General features: G+C 42.9%; 1 protein-coding gene across 1 annotated transcript in view; it reads right to left on the reverse strand.

Annotated features, from left to right (window-relative positions):
• The window catches only part of si:dkeyp-14d3.1 (transmembrane protein 132C), a 206,683-nt gene that overhangs the window by 27,257 nt on the left and 164,217 nt on the right, over positions 1 to 15,209 (reverse strand). The window contains exon 5 of the mRNA XM_061730761.1: positions 2,465 to 2,608. Coding sequence (XP_061586745.1) covers positions 2,465 to 2,608 — 144 coding nt within the window. The remainder of the gene's footprint in view (positions 1 to 2,464; positions 2,609 to 15,209) is intronic.

Genomic DNA, 15,209 nt, shown 5'->3' on the forward strand with positions numbered 1-15,209 from the left:
GTATTGCCTTCCATCATATTCATCAAAACTAGATGCGTGAGGTTTACTCTTGTTGTTTGGTGATTAAAGAATTTGTAAATGGGTGTGAGATTTATCTTGGAGCTGAGTAAGATGCTGGCATTTCAACTTTTTCTCAATCAATTTAAGCAGGAAAAACTGTGTAAAAAAATGTTGCAGCTGACACCCAGCCAACCGATATGCATATACCTTCCTGCTTTGCTGGCTCACTCGCCAAGACATAGCCTTAAATCAATATTTTAACATAAAAGGACATTGCCACTTAATCAGCAGCCCCTTTAATCCCTCGTGCACCAACCCTGCTGGATGTGTGTAATTCCACACTGTGGGTGGGACTGCCTCTGTGAATTTACACAGTCTCTGTCATTCTGCTTCACAAAGTATCATAAACGTCCGGGAGGATCCATTAATCAAACACATTAGGCAGCTAACGGGAGAACACTTACAGAGAACATTAAGGCTGTCTCTGGATGTAGCCCAGGAAATTAACAGCTCACCAGACAGATACAATCTACGGCAGATATGAGCGATGGGAGTGGGGGGAGTGAAGTGGGGTGGGCTCGTCTCTAGTCTGTACACAGAGTTGCCTTGACAGAAGCAATTAAGAAGCTCAGACTGCTCTACATAGTATAAGCTACCACTCATTACAATGTAAGGGGAAGGTCTCTACATTGAATATTCTTATGTGCCATTGCGTGCTAGACAGGGTTGTATGACACAATATAAAAGAACACTGAACTCAACTAATGAGGATGGAACATTTTCCAGGGACATTTATGAATTCACAATCGTGGACTTTACCAGTATTGTTTTGGTTGTTTCAACTTTAATATCAGTGTGAAAACTCACAGGAGTCAGAGGTAAATCACAAAATAACCATTGCTTAGTGTCAGAATGCAGAATCAGCGGGTAGGCAGTAACCATGCAAGTGCAAAGGAATCAAGAGTAAATCTGAATGCCAGTAATACATGAACATTGCGCTCACTTTATGCATCTGCAGCATAAGGAGCACAAGTCTATAATATAAGACACCCTAAACCACAGAACCAAAACAGCCTATGCAATTAACTAATATGGCTCTAAATTTAGCTGTCAAAATGTAAAATCCTGACAAGCAACATGTGCTTGCAAAATAATGAAGTCACGACCATAATTCCGCCTACACGTGTCAGAAGAAATTAGTGTGCATAAGACAAATCTCCATCGTGGTTAAACGAAAGAGAGTGTGACCTGAGGTATTTCCCGCTAATTTGCTGCAGTTTTAAAGCCTTTAGTGAGCGGGATCATCATTTAATGTGCACAATGATTCATTGTTCAGGTTCAATGCCAATCTGTGCTTATTTATTGCTTTTTTCCCCTGGCCAAAATGAGATAAATTAGCTATGTTTGCATGCTCGTAGACTCTGAATGCTAAAGACGTGTCCTGAGTGAGCACCTGTAAGCATGCAGGATGAAAACATCACATTTCTGTCGGTACTGTAACTGACCTATTAGACATGACTGTGGATTCACTGCAAACTACTCATACTTTGCTTTGCTTCATTGAGACTTTGTATGTCTTTAACATTTAATTTGATACATCCTAGGATTCCATCTTGATGTAAAATGGCCAGCTACTTATTCACTTGGCAAAAATCCTGTTTTGTGAAATAGTATCTGGTATCCTCCCCATTTACGGCCATTACCACTGACTTTCTGTGAGGACCCATACAACAGCATCCAAGAGTACGTACTCCAATTTTCCATTAACACCTTAAACCAGCACGTAAGTCCTTCACCAACATTCCTTCTCCACCTCATGCCATTTTGGATGTGTTTTTTTCATGCTAGTCTGGTGCTCACGCTGCCTGTTTCACATGCTTTGTTTCGCTGATTGGCTTTATGCGTGTTCCCTGATGGACAGAGTCAGTTTATTCTGCATTCATAAGCATCCCCCCTTGGTAATCAAAGTCAAATCCAGAGGAATCAGACTAATTCTTTGTAACAAAGAGGAAAAGAAATAGGGTGGCTGTCCAAGTCATGACACGTTTCAACAGCAAAAGTAACGAGAAGGAAATTCTTGGTGCAAAGTGATGTTTCTTAAAACGGCACGGCGGCTCAGCTATTTGAAATTTGCCACAGACATGCTGACAGTAGTATTCTCCGTTTTTTTTTTTTTTTTTTTTTTTTACTGAAACCTGTTGAAATTCTGAGGGAGAGGGACTTTGTTATTGCAGAGGGCTCGACTTATGCTGCAGATTCAGAAGGGACTATGAAAACAAAAGAAGAAAAAAAACTTTACTGTTATCACTATAAATAAGGTGTAGTTTCACAATACCAGCATTCTTTTAGTAATATACATTTAAGCATCCACAAGAACCTATTTAAAGCAGCTTATGATTAAGTGTTTTCATGAATGCAGAGCTGCAGAAGCTCATCTCTCCTCTCAGCAGTTCATCTTACAGACCTTCACCACATCCTCGTCCGTTGAGCGACACTTCACTGCATCAGAGACATCAGTAACAGAGCTGTCTGTTCCAATGGTCACCGCCTTTACTGGGATGGCTACAGTCTTTCCAGTCAGGACAGCCGTGTTCAAAATCTCATTGTCCTAGAAGCAAAGAAGAGGACAGATTAAACAATCAAAAGCTGAGGACCTGATGCGTTTCTGATCCACGTCATTACAGATCAAGAACGGGCAATTCAGAGAGGACTGACAAAGCACAAGATGCACTGGAAATTACTCTAAGTGGCTCTGCACAATCACTGCTCAGTTATTGATTTTTGGGTAAACCGCTGTGAAGTTAGAAGTCGACAGCAACTTTACTCAGTGGACAGCTAATAACTGATGGCAACTGGCAAACTCATTATGTTGGATGCTCTTTACAGCCACTTAAAGTATACTTTCTCAACTAGAGTTCATGATGCTTGGTCCACTGTGTAACTGGGAGTAGGTTTGAACTTTAATTATTGTTCAGTACTTTTCTCCTAATAAAATAAAATTAATCCTAATTATTCTGAAATTACTCAAAAGATTGTGATTGATTTTTAGTCAATTAACACTTGACACTACAGTAGATCAGCAGTTATTATTAGTCTTTAGTTACTGACAGTTAACAGACAAGGGAATAATTATGAATGCCCTTGTGCATGACAAATTAATCTTCATGAGGTGTGGAGACTGGGTTGATCCAACTTTTATCCTCTTAGGGGAGCTGCAATTTCAGGGTTTGGATTGTAGTTGTGATTATCTTTGCCTTGTGCAGGTGTACCAGCCTGGAAAGAGCACCCACATAATAACTTAAAAAAAAGAAAAAATTGCATCCAGCTTTTATGTCCGAGTACCCAAGGAGAAAATGTGTCCACGAAATGGCGGTTCCTGCAATTTGGTTTTGTAAAGCAGAACAATGCATTCAGGACATTTCATAAAAGTCATTTTAAATTCAGTCACTGTAACGCTGAACATATCAAATGACACTGTGAGGAATTACTCTTTAAAACAACCATGATGCTGGCTAAATCAATACATACATAAAAGTTGCATGCAATATGTCAATATATAGTATTATATTTTAAGTAATATTAAGTTGTTGTTTTTCTGTTTGTCTTAAACTGGCAACATGGTTGTCTTTAGTTAAAACACCTGTAGAGTCACACTTTTAAATGAAGCATTACTTTTAATAATGTTTAGTTTTATTGCTGTCTGCTTACTTGTTGCCTTTCCCAGTGTGGTGATTAAATGAAAGAAAAAGAAACAAATCCCCAAAAGCAGGGTTGTGCATAGGTTTTTCTGCCCTTTTTAATAAATAGGAGGAGGAGGAGAGAAGGCTGTGTTTGTGAAAAAAATGTTTTAGTTGTTAAACCATGACATTAACTGTTTTTTATATGTATAATATGTATAGCAGCAATTCGGAAAAGCTTGTGGCAGTAAAAAAAAAAAAAAGTGATTCTAGCGTTTAACCTTCATTTCTTATTTCATGTCCTAATTTACTTTGCAAATAAGACACCTCATATTACAATTGTCCAGAAGCAGCATTGACATCTCCCTTTGTGAGGAATCTGAGATGGAGCATCATGCAGTGGCAATGTGTATTTTTGGAAGAAAGGGGCTCAGTCTGAACCAAAGTTGAAAAGGACCATCCAGACTTTTATCAGCACCAAGTCCAAAAGCCAGGCTCTGTGAAGTATGACATTCTGCCCTTGGCAAAGGTTAATTACAATTCTGTGAAGACGGCATTAATGCAGATATGTACACTGGGATTTCCAGGATTGTCCATGTGTTTTTCCAACAAGACAGTACCCTGCACACATTCCAAAGTGTGGCTGGGGAAGAAGAGTGTATGGCCACTGGACTGGATCGCCTGCAATCCTAATCCGTCTCCACTAGCGATCATGTGGAGACATTTGAAACACAAACCTAAAGACAATGAAAATGTTGTCATATTTAGATTTGTTTTTGTGAAGAATCAGACAAAATACAAACTGAATCTCTCAGTATTATAAGTGCTACAAACTGTTAAATATTGTGACGAGGAATGACAATATTGCAATGTGAACATTATTAGCTGAAATAGATTTTAAGGAGAAAACTTAAAATGTTTCAGCCTAAGTCACCTTTTTTTTCAAAACATTTTCTATATCAGTGTGGATGCATACAATGTGATGTTGTTTTAAATTGAATTTACAGCAGATCTTTGTGATGTATTCATTTAATTATACATCTGCATTAGTACTGAATGTCCATCCAATTAGTCTTTATTAAAAAAAACACCAAATGCCACAATTTGCATCTGGATTGAAAGAGAGGTACTTTTGGTAAATGACCCAAGTAATCCAGACAGTTCGAGTTCTTTGACTACATTTGAATAGCTTTATTATTCTGAACAGAAATCTTAACCTTTTTTATTAAGGACAAAGAGTTCCCTCAAAGAAGATAATTGGCACCAATTAAGAAGAGTCTGAAGTACGTTTGGTTCAAAGTCACCAAATGATAGTGGATCGTCTCCTCTGCCCATTTACCTCAACCCAGAGAAACTGTGCTTCAATTCCAAAAATCAATAGAGAATTTGGAGAGTGGCAATAAATAGCTGACTCTGAGGTTAAAGTGTGCTTCATAATGGTTCCACTGTACAACAAACATAGGCTCATTTCTGTTGGGGAACTGAAATGTCTTTAAGTAATTGTGAAGCATGACCAAAGTCTCTCATTGTGAGCTGTTCTCATTCTGCTGTTGGCACTGTACTACACAAAAGCCCTGCTCCAGTTTACTTCTTTTCAAAAGGCAGGAACCTACCCCCCCCCCAACCACCATCATTCCCTGCTGTATGGAAGCTTTGCCAAGTCTGAAGAGATTTGGCTTCTCGTATTTTTCTTTTAAACGATGAATCTGACTCTGGAGTGATACCTGTTGAATTAAATGTCACATTTGTTTGCGGTTTTAGTGCTAAACCGGAGGAGCAGACAGGACCAATCTACAGCATCTTTTTTCATGTCCATATTCATGTGTATTTCGCAGTCACCTGGGAAATATACAAGATCTGTATACAGCACTGTCAACTCAGTTTCTGAAGACTGCCTCTGTGTTTGAGAACTTGCAAATTGCTCTCTTTCAAAAAGAAAAAAAAAAGAGCGCCTCAGAAAAGGGGGGATTAGGTTTGATTGAAAGCAGCCTGGTCGTTGGTAAGACCATTCAGCTTTGGGGAGAAATGATTATTAACTGAGTCAAGAGATACCAATGAATCACAAAAACATTTAATCTTCAAACAGCTTTTCATTACACTTTTATAGAGTGTGACAGTCTTATATAGCAATATAAAACCTGCCTTGGTGTTGCACTGACTTTGATTCAATTCTCTTAAAACTGAGGATTGCTGTAAATTAATTCTATGTCTGCTGGGATTCCTCCATTTCAAGGGGGTAAGTGGCTGGGACCTGTTGAAAAGCACAAGTTAATGTTAGATTACACCGGCTGGTGATGACCCAGCATGTTAAGGACAGCAGAGCGCTGAGGCTGGCAGTAATACACCTCAGCGCCACCTCAGGATCCCACTGCGATGGATCAGTGGCCTGCACGCTCCAACGCAGACACAGCAATTAAGCATGATATAAGGAGCAGTAGTGGCATCAAATGCTTAAATAAAGAAGAATGGAATTGCAATATAATATATAAGCCTATGAGAGTAGAACAACTTGTCCCATCACCTGATGAATTTTCACTATGACCAGTTCCTTATCTGAAGTTCCTTCAGCAGCATTTTGAGTCAGCACCAAGCTCCACTGCACCATGGTCAAAGTTGGCCCTAAATTACAACACATTCAAATATTAAGCTTAATTTGTAAAACTGTACTCTACCCACTGCTTACCCCTTGACCTATCAAATGCTAAGATTACACAGAAAAATTAAATCATCTTAAATGGCAGTGAATCAGCGATTTGTGGCACAATGACTGCGTTTACATGCACTCAATAACCCTTTTAAAACCCGAACATTGGCAATAACCCGAATTTGCACGGCCATGTAAACAGGAATAACCCCTTTGAATAACCAGAATTTGCTCATATTCCGGTTTTTAAAAACCCGAATATGACCCCTGGGTTACTCCTTTTAAAACCTGAATATTCGGTCATGTAAACGCCAAACGGAATATCCCGATCAAACGGAACATTAATTTGTTTTCTGCGCATGCTCTGTTCGCAAGGTATCCTGGTCTTTTGAGTCCAGGAAGTACTTATAAACACGGCGAAACGCAAGACCACGCCAAACTTTTGGAGTGAGGAGGAGACTAATCATTTTATAAATGTAATGAAGGATATGAACATTTTGGCATTTGTAGACGGTAGAAAGTACGGGGATAGCGAGATTTACAAGAAGGTGAGCGAAAAGTTGCGCGAAGCAGCATTTGTTTTGAATTTGGATACAGGAAGAAGAAGCGGAAATGACGCTAATTGCGTCATCACGTTCTCCGCGCGTCGCTGGTTTGATCGGGATATCCCGAATGATTAATTACCATGTATACAGGGATAACCCTGTTTGCTCACGTATGTAAACGGAATATTCCGAATGTTTCAGTAACCGGCAATAAGCAATAACCCGAAATTTGACTGCATGTAAACGTAGTCAATGTCACAGGCAAGATTAGAAAAATATAAATTACCTTAAGTGTGCAGTAAAAAATAATTATTTTGATTCATTTTGATTTTCATTGAAAAAAAGAAAGCGGGAGAGTAACAAGCTAAATGCCCGGACAAGAATAAACATTGGCCCGGCGTTCACTCGTTGGCGTGAGATGAAAGACGAGGAGGGATGTCCGACAAGAGAGACAAAATTGTTATGATACAAATTTAAATGTAGAGTTCTATGTTCAATAAGAATCAAAATTAGAATGTTTTCACATACAGGGGATTCGTCTTGGGTTCTAGTATTTTTCCTGAGAACTGTAAAATTGTGCAGGGCTGATCTGCAAAATATAAGGAATGGGCATTCAGTTATTCACAGGTTATAAAGTTTTTTTTTATTTTGTCAGTATGTTGGACTGCTAATTTATGATGAAGCCCCTCTAAAAAACGTGACAGGAAAAAGGTGCAGTAGAACAAAACCAGAGCGTGTACAGACGTGCTCCCTCTTCGTTTTGTCTTAAGCCGGGCATACACTGTGCGATATTTTAAATCGTATGAGACTGCCCCATTTCACACTGCACGACTAGATCGCGGAGTTCAAAAGTTCAGAGCCCACGATTTATGTTCTCACACTGTACGAGCCGATGCTCGGATGCGACCCGTCTGCTCACACTATACAATCGTAATCCTCCCGTCGGACCTCTGTGTACTGGAACTGGTTCTGGGGCACGGGTAGGCTGTTCCAACCCAAACGTGCGTCCTGCCCACCTGATGAAAGGTTATGGGATCCTTTATTTTTTTATAATTATATATATATATATATATATATTTAAAAAATCCCAAAATATCTGTACCGTTTCTGATTGGGTGTGTGCACTGCGCATCATTTTTTGACACAACAAAGAACGCATACCGCAAAAGTTGTGTCTCGGCGGAGGAACCCGACGTCCCAGCAAAATGAGAAGAGAAAAAAGAGTTGTTCCGAACAGCAGACAGCGCACACACTTAAGGCCAAAGATCCTCTATACACAAGATAGCGCATTGCCGTTACTGGCAATGGTTTGAAATGGTATACACTTCCGGTCTCCTAAGTGGGCGTGGCCGCCCCTCTCCCTACATCGTTTTGGAACATACAACACTAGATACAGTACAACTTTCTTCCAAAAAAGGCTTAAATAATAAAAATAACAGTATTATTAACCAAAGAAGTGTTGTGCGTCTCGGGTAGCTTGGCTGTCCAGTTATCGAAGGCTAATGATAATTCTATTAAAGAATTATTAATAATTAATAAAGTGGACTATTTATCAATTTGAATTATCAAAATGATAATAATTCTCGGGGCACCACCCCCGATGCCTTACTCCGGGGGAAATTTGATAACTACACAGCAGAAAATCAGTCTCATTATGATTTGAATTATCCTGCAGAACAGCAAATCTTACTATATCTTACAGAATAACAGTGAAGGCGTGATATCCGAACACTAGGCTCTGCTTAAACAAATCAATTTGTGACCAAATCTTGTATGAAATAACAACAAACCACTCATTAAAAATCAATCAGGATTTATTTACATACAGGTGTCAAAAGATGATAGACGCAACACCCCAAATAAAATCCTGATGGCGCACTACGTAAACAGGGACAGAAATTATACAATGCAAAAGTTCCAGTCATCTGTGTGGGGTGTGACTAGTGTGTGTGTGTGTGTGTGTGTGTGTGTGTGTGTGTGTGTGTGTGTGTGTGTGTGTGTGTGTGTGTGTGTGTGTGTGTGTGTGTGTCGGATCTCAGAACGGCTCGGGAATTTATGACCGAGGGGAGCGTCTGGGTGTGTGTGTGCGTGTGTGTGTGTGCGTGTGGGGGGGGGGGGTTAGTACGAGAGGGAGAGAGAGAGAGATGCAGAAGAAAAGTAAAATAATAGACACTCTTAAATAATTTCTCATTACCAGAAACCCAAGACCTTCTGATCTTTCCCACACAGAAATGCCCCACTGTGAAACTAAACTTCACACGTGCGCTCTGGTCATTCAACTGGGAAATTTAGAAGGGCCTTGTTTTCGGTTGTCGAGAAGCATGTCATAACGATCCAGCAATGTGGATGCAGCAGTAGACCAATAAGAAGATAAACAAAAACACTTAAGTTAAGAAACACAACTATGACGGGATCAGCAGTCCAGCTCACAGCGTAAACCAACTTTTAAAGTGTATTACTAAGTTTTTCTCTGCCCAGACACCAAAAACAGCCTCTCACGTGAATCTTTGCAGTTGAAGAAAAAAGGGTGGTCAGTCAGCGTTCCTCGGGGAACAGCTGGGTGTTTACGCTCAGCAGGGGATCCTGATAAAGCGGCTATCACTCCCTCCTGTGTCCTTGCTGCAGATGAGGGGGTAGCAGCTGGGCACAGCACTTGGCTTCCTTCAACTTCGGATCGGTGTCGCGTTCACGTCGAGGCAATGCAGGGTCCCTAGTTCGGCTTCCTGGGCTCGGAACTGCGTGGGTCGCTCGTGCAGCGCTGCAAAACGGACGCTCCTTCGTTCACGAAGGAGAAAGCCGGCCCTTGGCTGGCTCCCTGGTGCTACAGAGACCTGTGGGTGAGAAGGAAGAAGCAGAAAAGAGAGAAGAGGCCGGAGAGAGGGCGGTCTTCTCTTTTATAGCTGCATACAGGAAGTTGATACCCCTTCCTGCAGCTCGGGGTCCTTGTCCAATCAAAGTGTGGTGCCTTATCACCAAGAGGGTCACATATGCAAATCCTGGTGTCCATGGGGTTGTTCTCCAGACCACGCTGGAGGTGTCGTAAACTCACCATGAGGCAGGGATCATGAGACTTTAGCTTTGGCTTCGGCCCTTTACTGGTCCAAAATAAATGTTCACCCAATCATAAATGTCATGAATTCATAACCATATGGACGGTGGTCCAACATCCCCCCTTAGATTTGACAGCGGGAATGCAGGGTCTGGTTGTCAAATCTACCAACGGTGCAACCGTCCATGTGATGCAGTCCTGGTTGGCAGAGGGGCACAGTACTTAAAAGTTCAGAGGTTAGCATAGCGCTGGAGGCTTTGTCTGGGCAGAGGTGAGGCACGTCTGGGCAGACGGAAATACGCTATGCTATATGAGACTAGGGTATAAAACATAACAATAAACATAAAACATAAAACATATAGAAACGATAAGGGATTCGATTATGCAGTTCAGTGTCATTACTAGCAGAATGAGGTAGATAAAGATAAAAAGAAGGGAGGTTAGTTAGGTTACGGACCCTCGATACGTAACTGCCAAAAGCAGACCAGGCTCAGTTCACTACGTGTTAATCCCTTGGCAGAGCGGTGCTGAGGAAGGAAACGGATCGGAGGGGGTCCGTCCTGTAACAGAACCGACCTCGGGTAACGGAAGAAGAAAGTATTGTTCCCTAACAATTTAATCATTCTGCGATTAATTGCTAGACCCGGAGAAACAAAAACAGAACAAATGAAATAAAATTGTGAGTGTAGGTCTGAGTTTTACTTCCCTAACACTCCAAGATCCCTGCCCCCCCCTTTTTCAGGGTAGGGGGGATTTGCACTTCTGGGTCAGAAGTTGTCAGTCAGCTGCAGACGATTCATGCAGCTCGTTCAGCGCTCTGGCCAACAGGGTATATATGGCACCCCCCTGGCCTGTTGATCTACGACGTCTGCGCCGTTTCTTGGGCTGTACCCTTGGCTGTACCCCTTGGGCGTCAGCCCCGGGGTGGAGCACCTCTCGGTCACTCTGTGCACCGTTCTCAGAATCTACGGTGGGACGTCTCTGTGTTTCCCACGCCAGCTCAGCGTACCCGCGGATTTCTCGCATTTTGAGATCTCGCCTCCCGCTGCAGTAAAGAGTTACCTTACATCGCACGCTTTCATGGAGGTTATGTAGGAATAGAGACTTAAAATGACGATCATTCTCCAAACCGGGAGTGTTGCGTCCCTGGAAAAACGCAGCTCTCAGACGCCAGTAATAATCTTTGGGGGTTTCTGACTCCTGGTGCTTAATTGAAGAAGCAGCCAGAGTAGCTGAAGCCCAGTCGGTTTCAGAAAAGTACTCCTCTAGCAAAGCCTGACGGAGTGCTTCATAGCAGTCTCTGGTTTTAGCTGGAAGGGATCTTATGAAAACACGAACGCTCCTGGCTGTGGTTTTCCAAAGAAGCTTTACCTTCTCGCTAGAGGATGCATGAGGTAAATCTCGGAGGCAATCCTGAACCTCATCGAGATAATTCTCAATATTTGACCCTGGATCATCCGGGTCAAAGTGTTCTATGTCATTGGCCAGGGACTCAAGGTCACGGAGACGCAAGCCTTGTCTATGCGGCGGGCCAGGGTCGTCTGGTCCACCAGAACATTCCTGATACACCTGGTCCCTGTGCCGAGAAGAATACTTAGTTCTTGTCTGGTGTGGAACAGGTAGGTCGGAGTGGGGGTTTAAACCACCTGACACAACTTTTTGTCCCTCAGGGAAAGGTTCCCGGAAATTTGGATTTACGGCCTTCAGATTATGAGGCTGGCCGCATTTCGGACTCAGCACCCCATCTTGAACACGCGGAGCAGTGGGCCTGAGGGTGAACGGGGGGGCACGCTTTAAGTCTGACCCCCCTTTCCTCATTTTGCACCTCGGTGGCTGCACTTTCATTTCATCCCAGGTGATAAGGTCTGGAACGGTGTCAGTAGCGTTTGGGCTACTGGCTGTCCCCCTGGGCTCAGACAGGATAAGCAGGTTAACTGCTGGATCCTTTCTCTGGCCCCCTGCTGGCCGTGGGTCAGTGTGAGATTGGTCACGCCTTTCATCACACTGCTGCAAATTGTTAATGATCGGGACACTGGAGAGTTGATCTACTTTAATTTCTGATTCGAGCCGTGGCTCGCGGTTCGCATGCTTGTTTTCAACCCATCGTGGCTCCATTTTCTCGGATCTTCGAGTGGACCCGTTACAGGAGTCCAGTGACTGCTGACGAAAGTCCAGCGACTGCTGGCGGAGACTAAGCGACTGCTCATAGAGGCTTACTGCCTTCTCCCGGAGGCTAAGTGCGTGCTCACGGAGCAGCCATGACTTTTCATGGCGTTCCTCCACGTGGCTGAACTTATGTGACTGGAGCTGGGTTTTGCAACTAAGCACATCGGAGAAGAATGCTTCTCTGGAAGAACTCTTAATTAACGAGATCAACTCCTGTGTCCTATCACCAGCGTTACGTTCATAATTATGGACGTTATTCACCTCCTCTGAGGTGCATCGACTAGTTTCTCGGGTTCGTGCTTGAGCCTCTCTTAACAGGCTTTTCAAGCGTTCAATCTCTTCCTGCGCATCGCAGTGCGCCAACACTTCCCCCTTGTATTTTTGTCGCCACCTGTGTTTGTTTTCCCCAGCATGGAGTTCTGCCTTACGTTGCCATAGCAACGCCAGTTTACCCGGAACGTTGGCTACACAGGCTTTTTTATACGGTTTCTTGGCGAAGCTAGTGAGCTCTGCTATCCTCCCTTCGCAGGTCTGGAGGTCATAGTTATTTATTATGCTCAGCTCATCTCTGGGTATTTCCATAATACGTGCAATTACTTCTTGAGTGTCGGTAAAAGTGACGCTGGGGGAAGCCTCGGCCCCCCTTTCATGGTTACCTGGGCTAGTCATCGCGCGTCTGGCCAGGGGACCCGGGACTGAAGGGTACCTGGCGAAAAGCTTCCTATTCAAACGGAACTTGCCTGATGGTCCTTCTTAGTCAACCTCTGGTCACCTCTGCTGGCTCTGCGTCCAAATGCGATGAGTTTCCTGCCCTGTGCACCACGCGCAGTTCACGAACCGGACACCAGTGTTTCGCTTGCGACTCTGCCAAAAGATTAACACTCAGTAATGAAGTAGATTCACGTTATCACCCAGATTAGGAGGAATGAGACAATAAATGAAGCATGAGAGACTCTGATATGTGCCTGAAAGCAGTTGGGTTCTTGGTTATCATAAAAGGAATCGAGATAACCTTGCAAGCAAAAGAAAATAAAAGAATCAATAAGGTGGATTGAAATTTAAATGCCACCCAAATGAAAGATTCAATTTAAAAAACACGATAGAAATTAATCCGAAAGAATAACTCACATGGGGTAATCCCGACAAAGTTCTATTAATAGAATTTAAAGAACTTGAAACAAAACCAACCATTAACTTCAGTGAAGCAAGGTTGCAGAGGAAAATTAATCAAACAGATTAATAAAAGTAGTGATAAAAATAAAAGTTCAAGTTAATAAACTTAAAGCGACCAACCCTTAGTGAAGCGAGGTTGCCATTAGAACAACTTAAAATAACCGTAGGAATCAGATAATGAGAGGGGAAGAAAAATAAAAATATTTTCTTTCCCGATCAAAATTAATGTTCTGTTCTTTCATACAACTTGGTCACAAATATCGTTTCGAGAGCCTCACGCTGGGGCACCATTTATGTTGTGCGTCTCGGGTAGCTTGGCTGTCCAGTTATCGAAGGCTAATGATAATTCTATTAAAGAATTATTAATAATTAATAAAGTGGACTATTTATCAATTTGAATTATCAAAATGATAATAATTCTCGGGGCACCACCCCCGATGCCTTACTCCGGGGGAAATTTGATAACTACACAGCAGAAAATCAGTCTCATTATGATTTGAATTATCCTGCAGAACAGCAAATCTTACTATATCTTACAGAATAACAGTGAAGGCGTGATATCCGAACACTAGGCTCTGCTTAAACAAATCAATTTGTGACCAAATCTTGTATGAAATAACAACAAACCACTCATTAAAAATCAATCAGGATTTATTTACATACAGGTGTCAAAAGATGATAGACGCAACACCCCAAATAAAATCCTGATGGCGCACTACGTAAACAGGGACAGAAATTATACAATGCAAAAGTTCCAGTCATCTGTGTGGGGTGTGACTAGTGTGTGTGTGTGTGTGTGTGTGTGTGTGTGTGTGTGTGTGTGTGTGTGTGTGTGTGTGTGTGTGTGTGTGTGTGTGTGTGTGTCGGATCTCAGAACGGCTCGGGAATTTATGACCGAGGGGAGCGTCTGGGTGTGTGTGTGCGTGTGTGTGTGTGCGTGTGGGGGGGGGGGGTTAGTACGAGAGGGAGAGAGAGAGAGATGCAGAAGAAAAGTAAAATAATAGACACTCTTAAATAATTTCTCATTACCAGAAACCCAAGACCTTCTGATCTTTCCCACACAGAAATGCCCCACTGTGAAACTAAACTTCACACGTGCGCTCTGGTCATTCAACTGGGAAATTTAGAAGGGCCTTGTTTTCGGTTGTCGAGAAGCATGTCATAACGATCCAGCAATGTGGATGCAGCAGTAGACCAATAAGAAGATAAACAAAAACACTTAAGTTAAGAAACACAACTATGACGGGATCAGCAGTCCAGCTCACAGCGTAAACCAACTTTTAAAGTGTATTACTAAGTTTTTCTCTGCCCAGACACCAAAAACAGCCTCTCACGTGAATCTTTGCAGTTGAAGAAAAAAGGGTGGTCAGTCAGCGTTCCTCGGGGAACAGCTGGGTGTTTACGCTCAGCAGGGGATCCTGATAAAGCGGCTATCACTCCCTCCTGTGTCCTTGCTGCAGATGAGGGGGTAGCAGCTGGGCACAGCACTTGGCTTCCTTCAACTTCGGATCGGTGTCGCGTTCACGTCGAGGCAATGCAGGGTCCCTAGTTCGGCTTCCTGGGCTCGGAACTGCGTGGGTCGCTCGTGCAGCGCTGCAAAACGGACGCTCCTTCGTTCACGAAGGAGAAAGCCGGCCCTTGGCTGGCTCCCTGGTGCTACAGAGACCTGTGGGTGAGAAGGAAGAAGCAGAAAAGAGAGAAGAGGCCGGAGAGAGGGCGGTCTTCTCTTTTATAGCTGCATACAGGAAGTTGATACCCCTTCCTGCAGCTCGGGGTCCTTGTCCAATCAAAGTGTGGTGCCTTATCACCAAGAGGGTCACATATGCAAATCCTGGTGTCCATGGGGTTGTTCTCCAGACCACGCTGGAGGTGTCGTAAACTCACCATGAGGCAGGGATCATGAGACTTTAGCTTTGGCTTCGGCCCTTTACTGGTCCAAAATAAATGTTCACCCA

This window comes from Cololabis saira, chromosome 9 (genome assembly GCF_033807715.1).
Source record: "Cololabis saira isolate AMF1-May2022 chromosome 9, fColSai1.1, whole genome shotgun sequence".
NCBI lineage: Eukaryota > Metazoa > Chordata > Actinopteri > Beloniformes > Belonidae > Cololabis > Cololabis saira.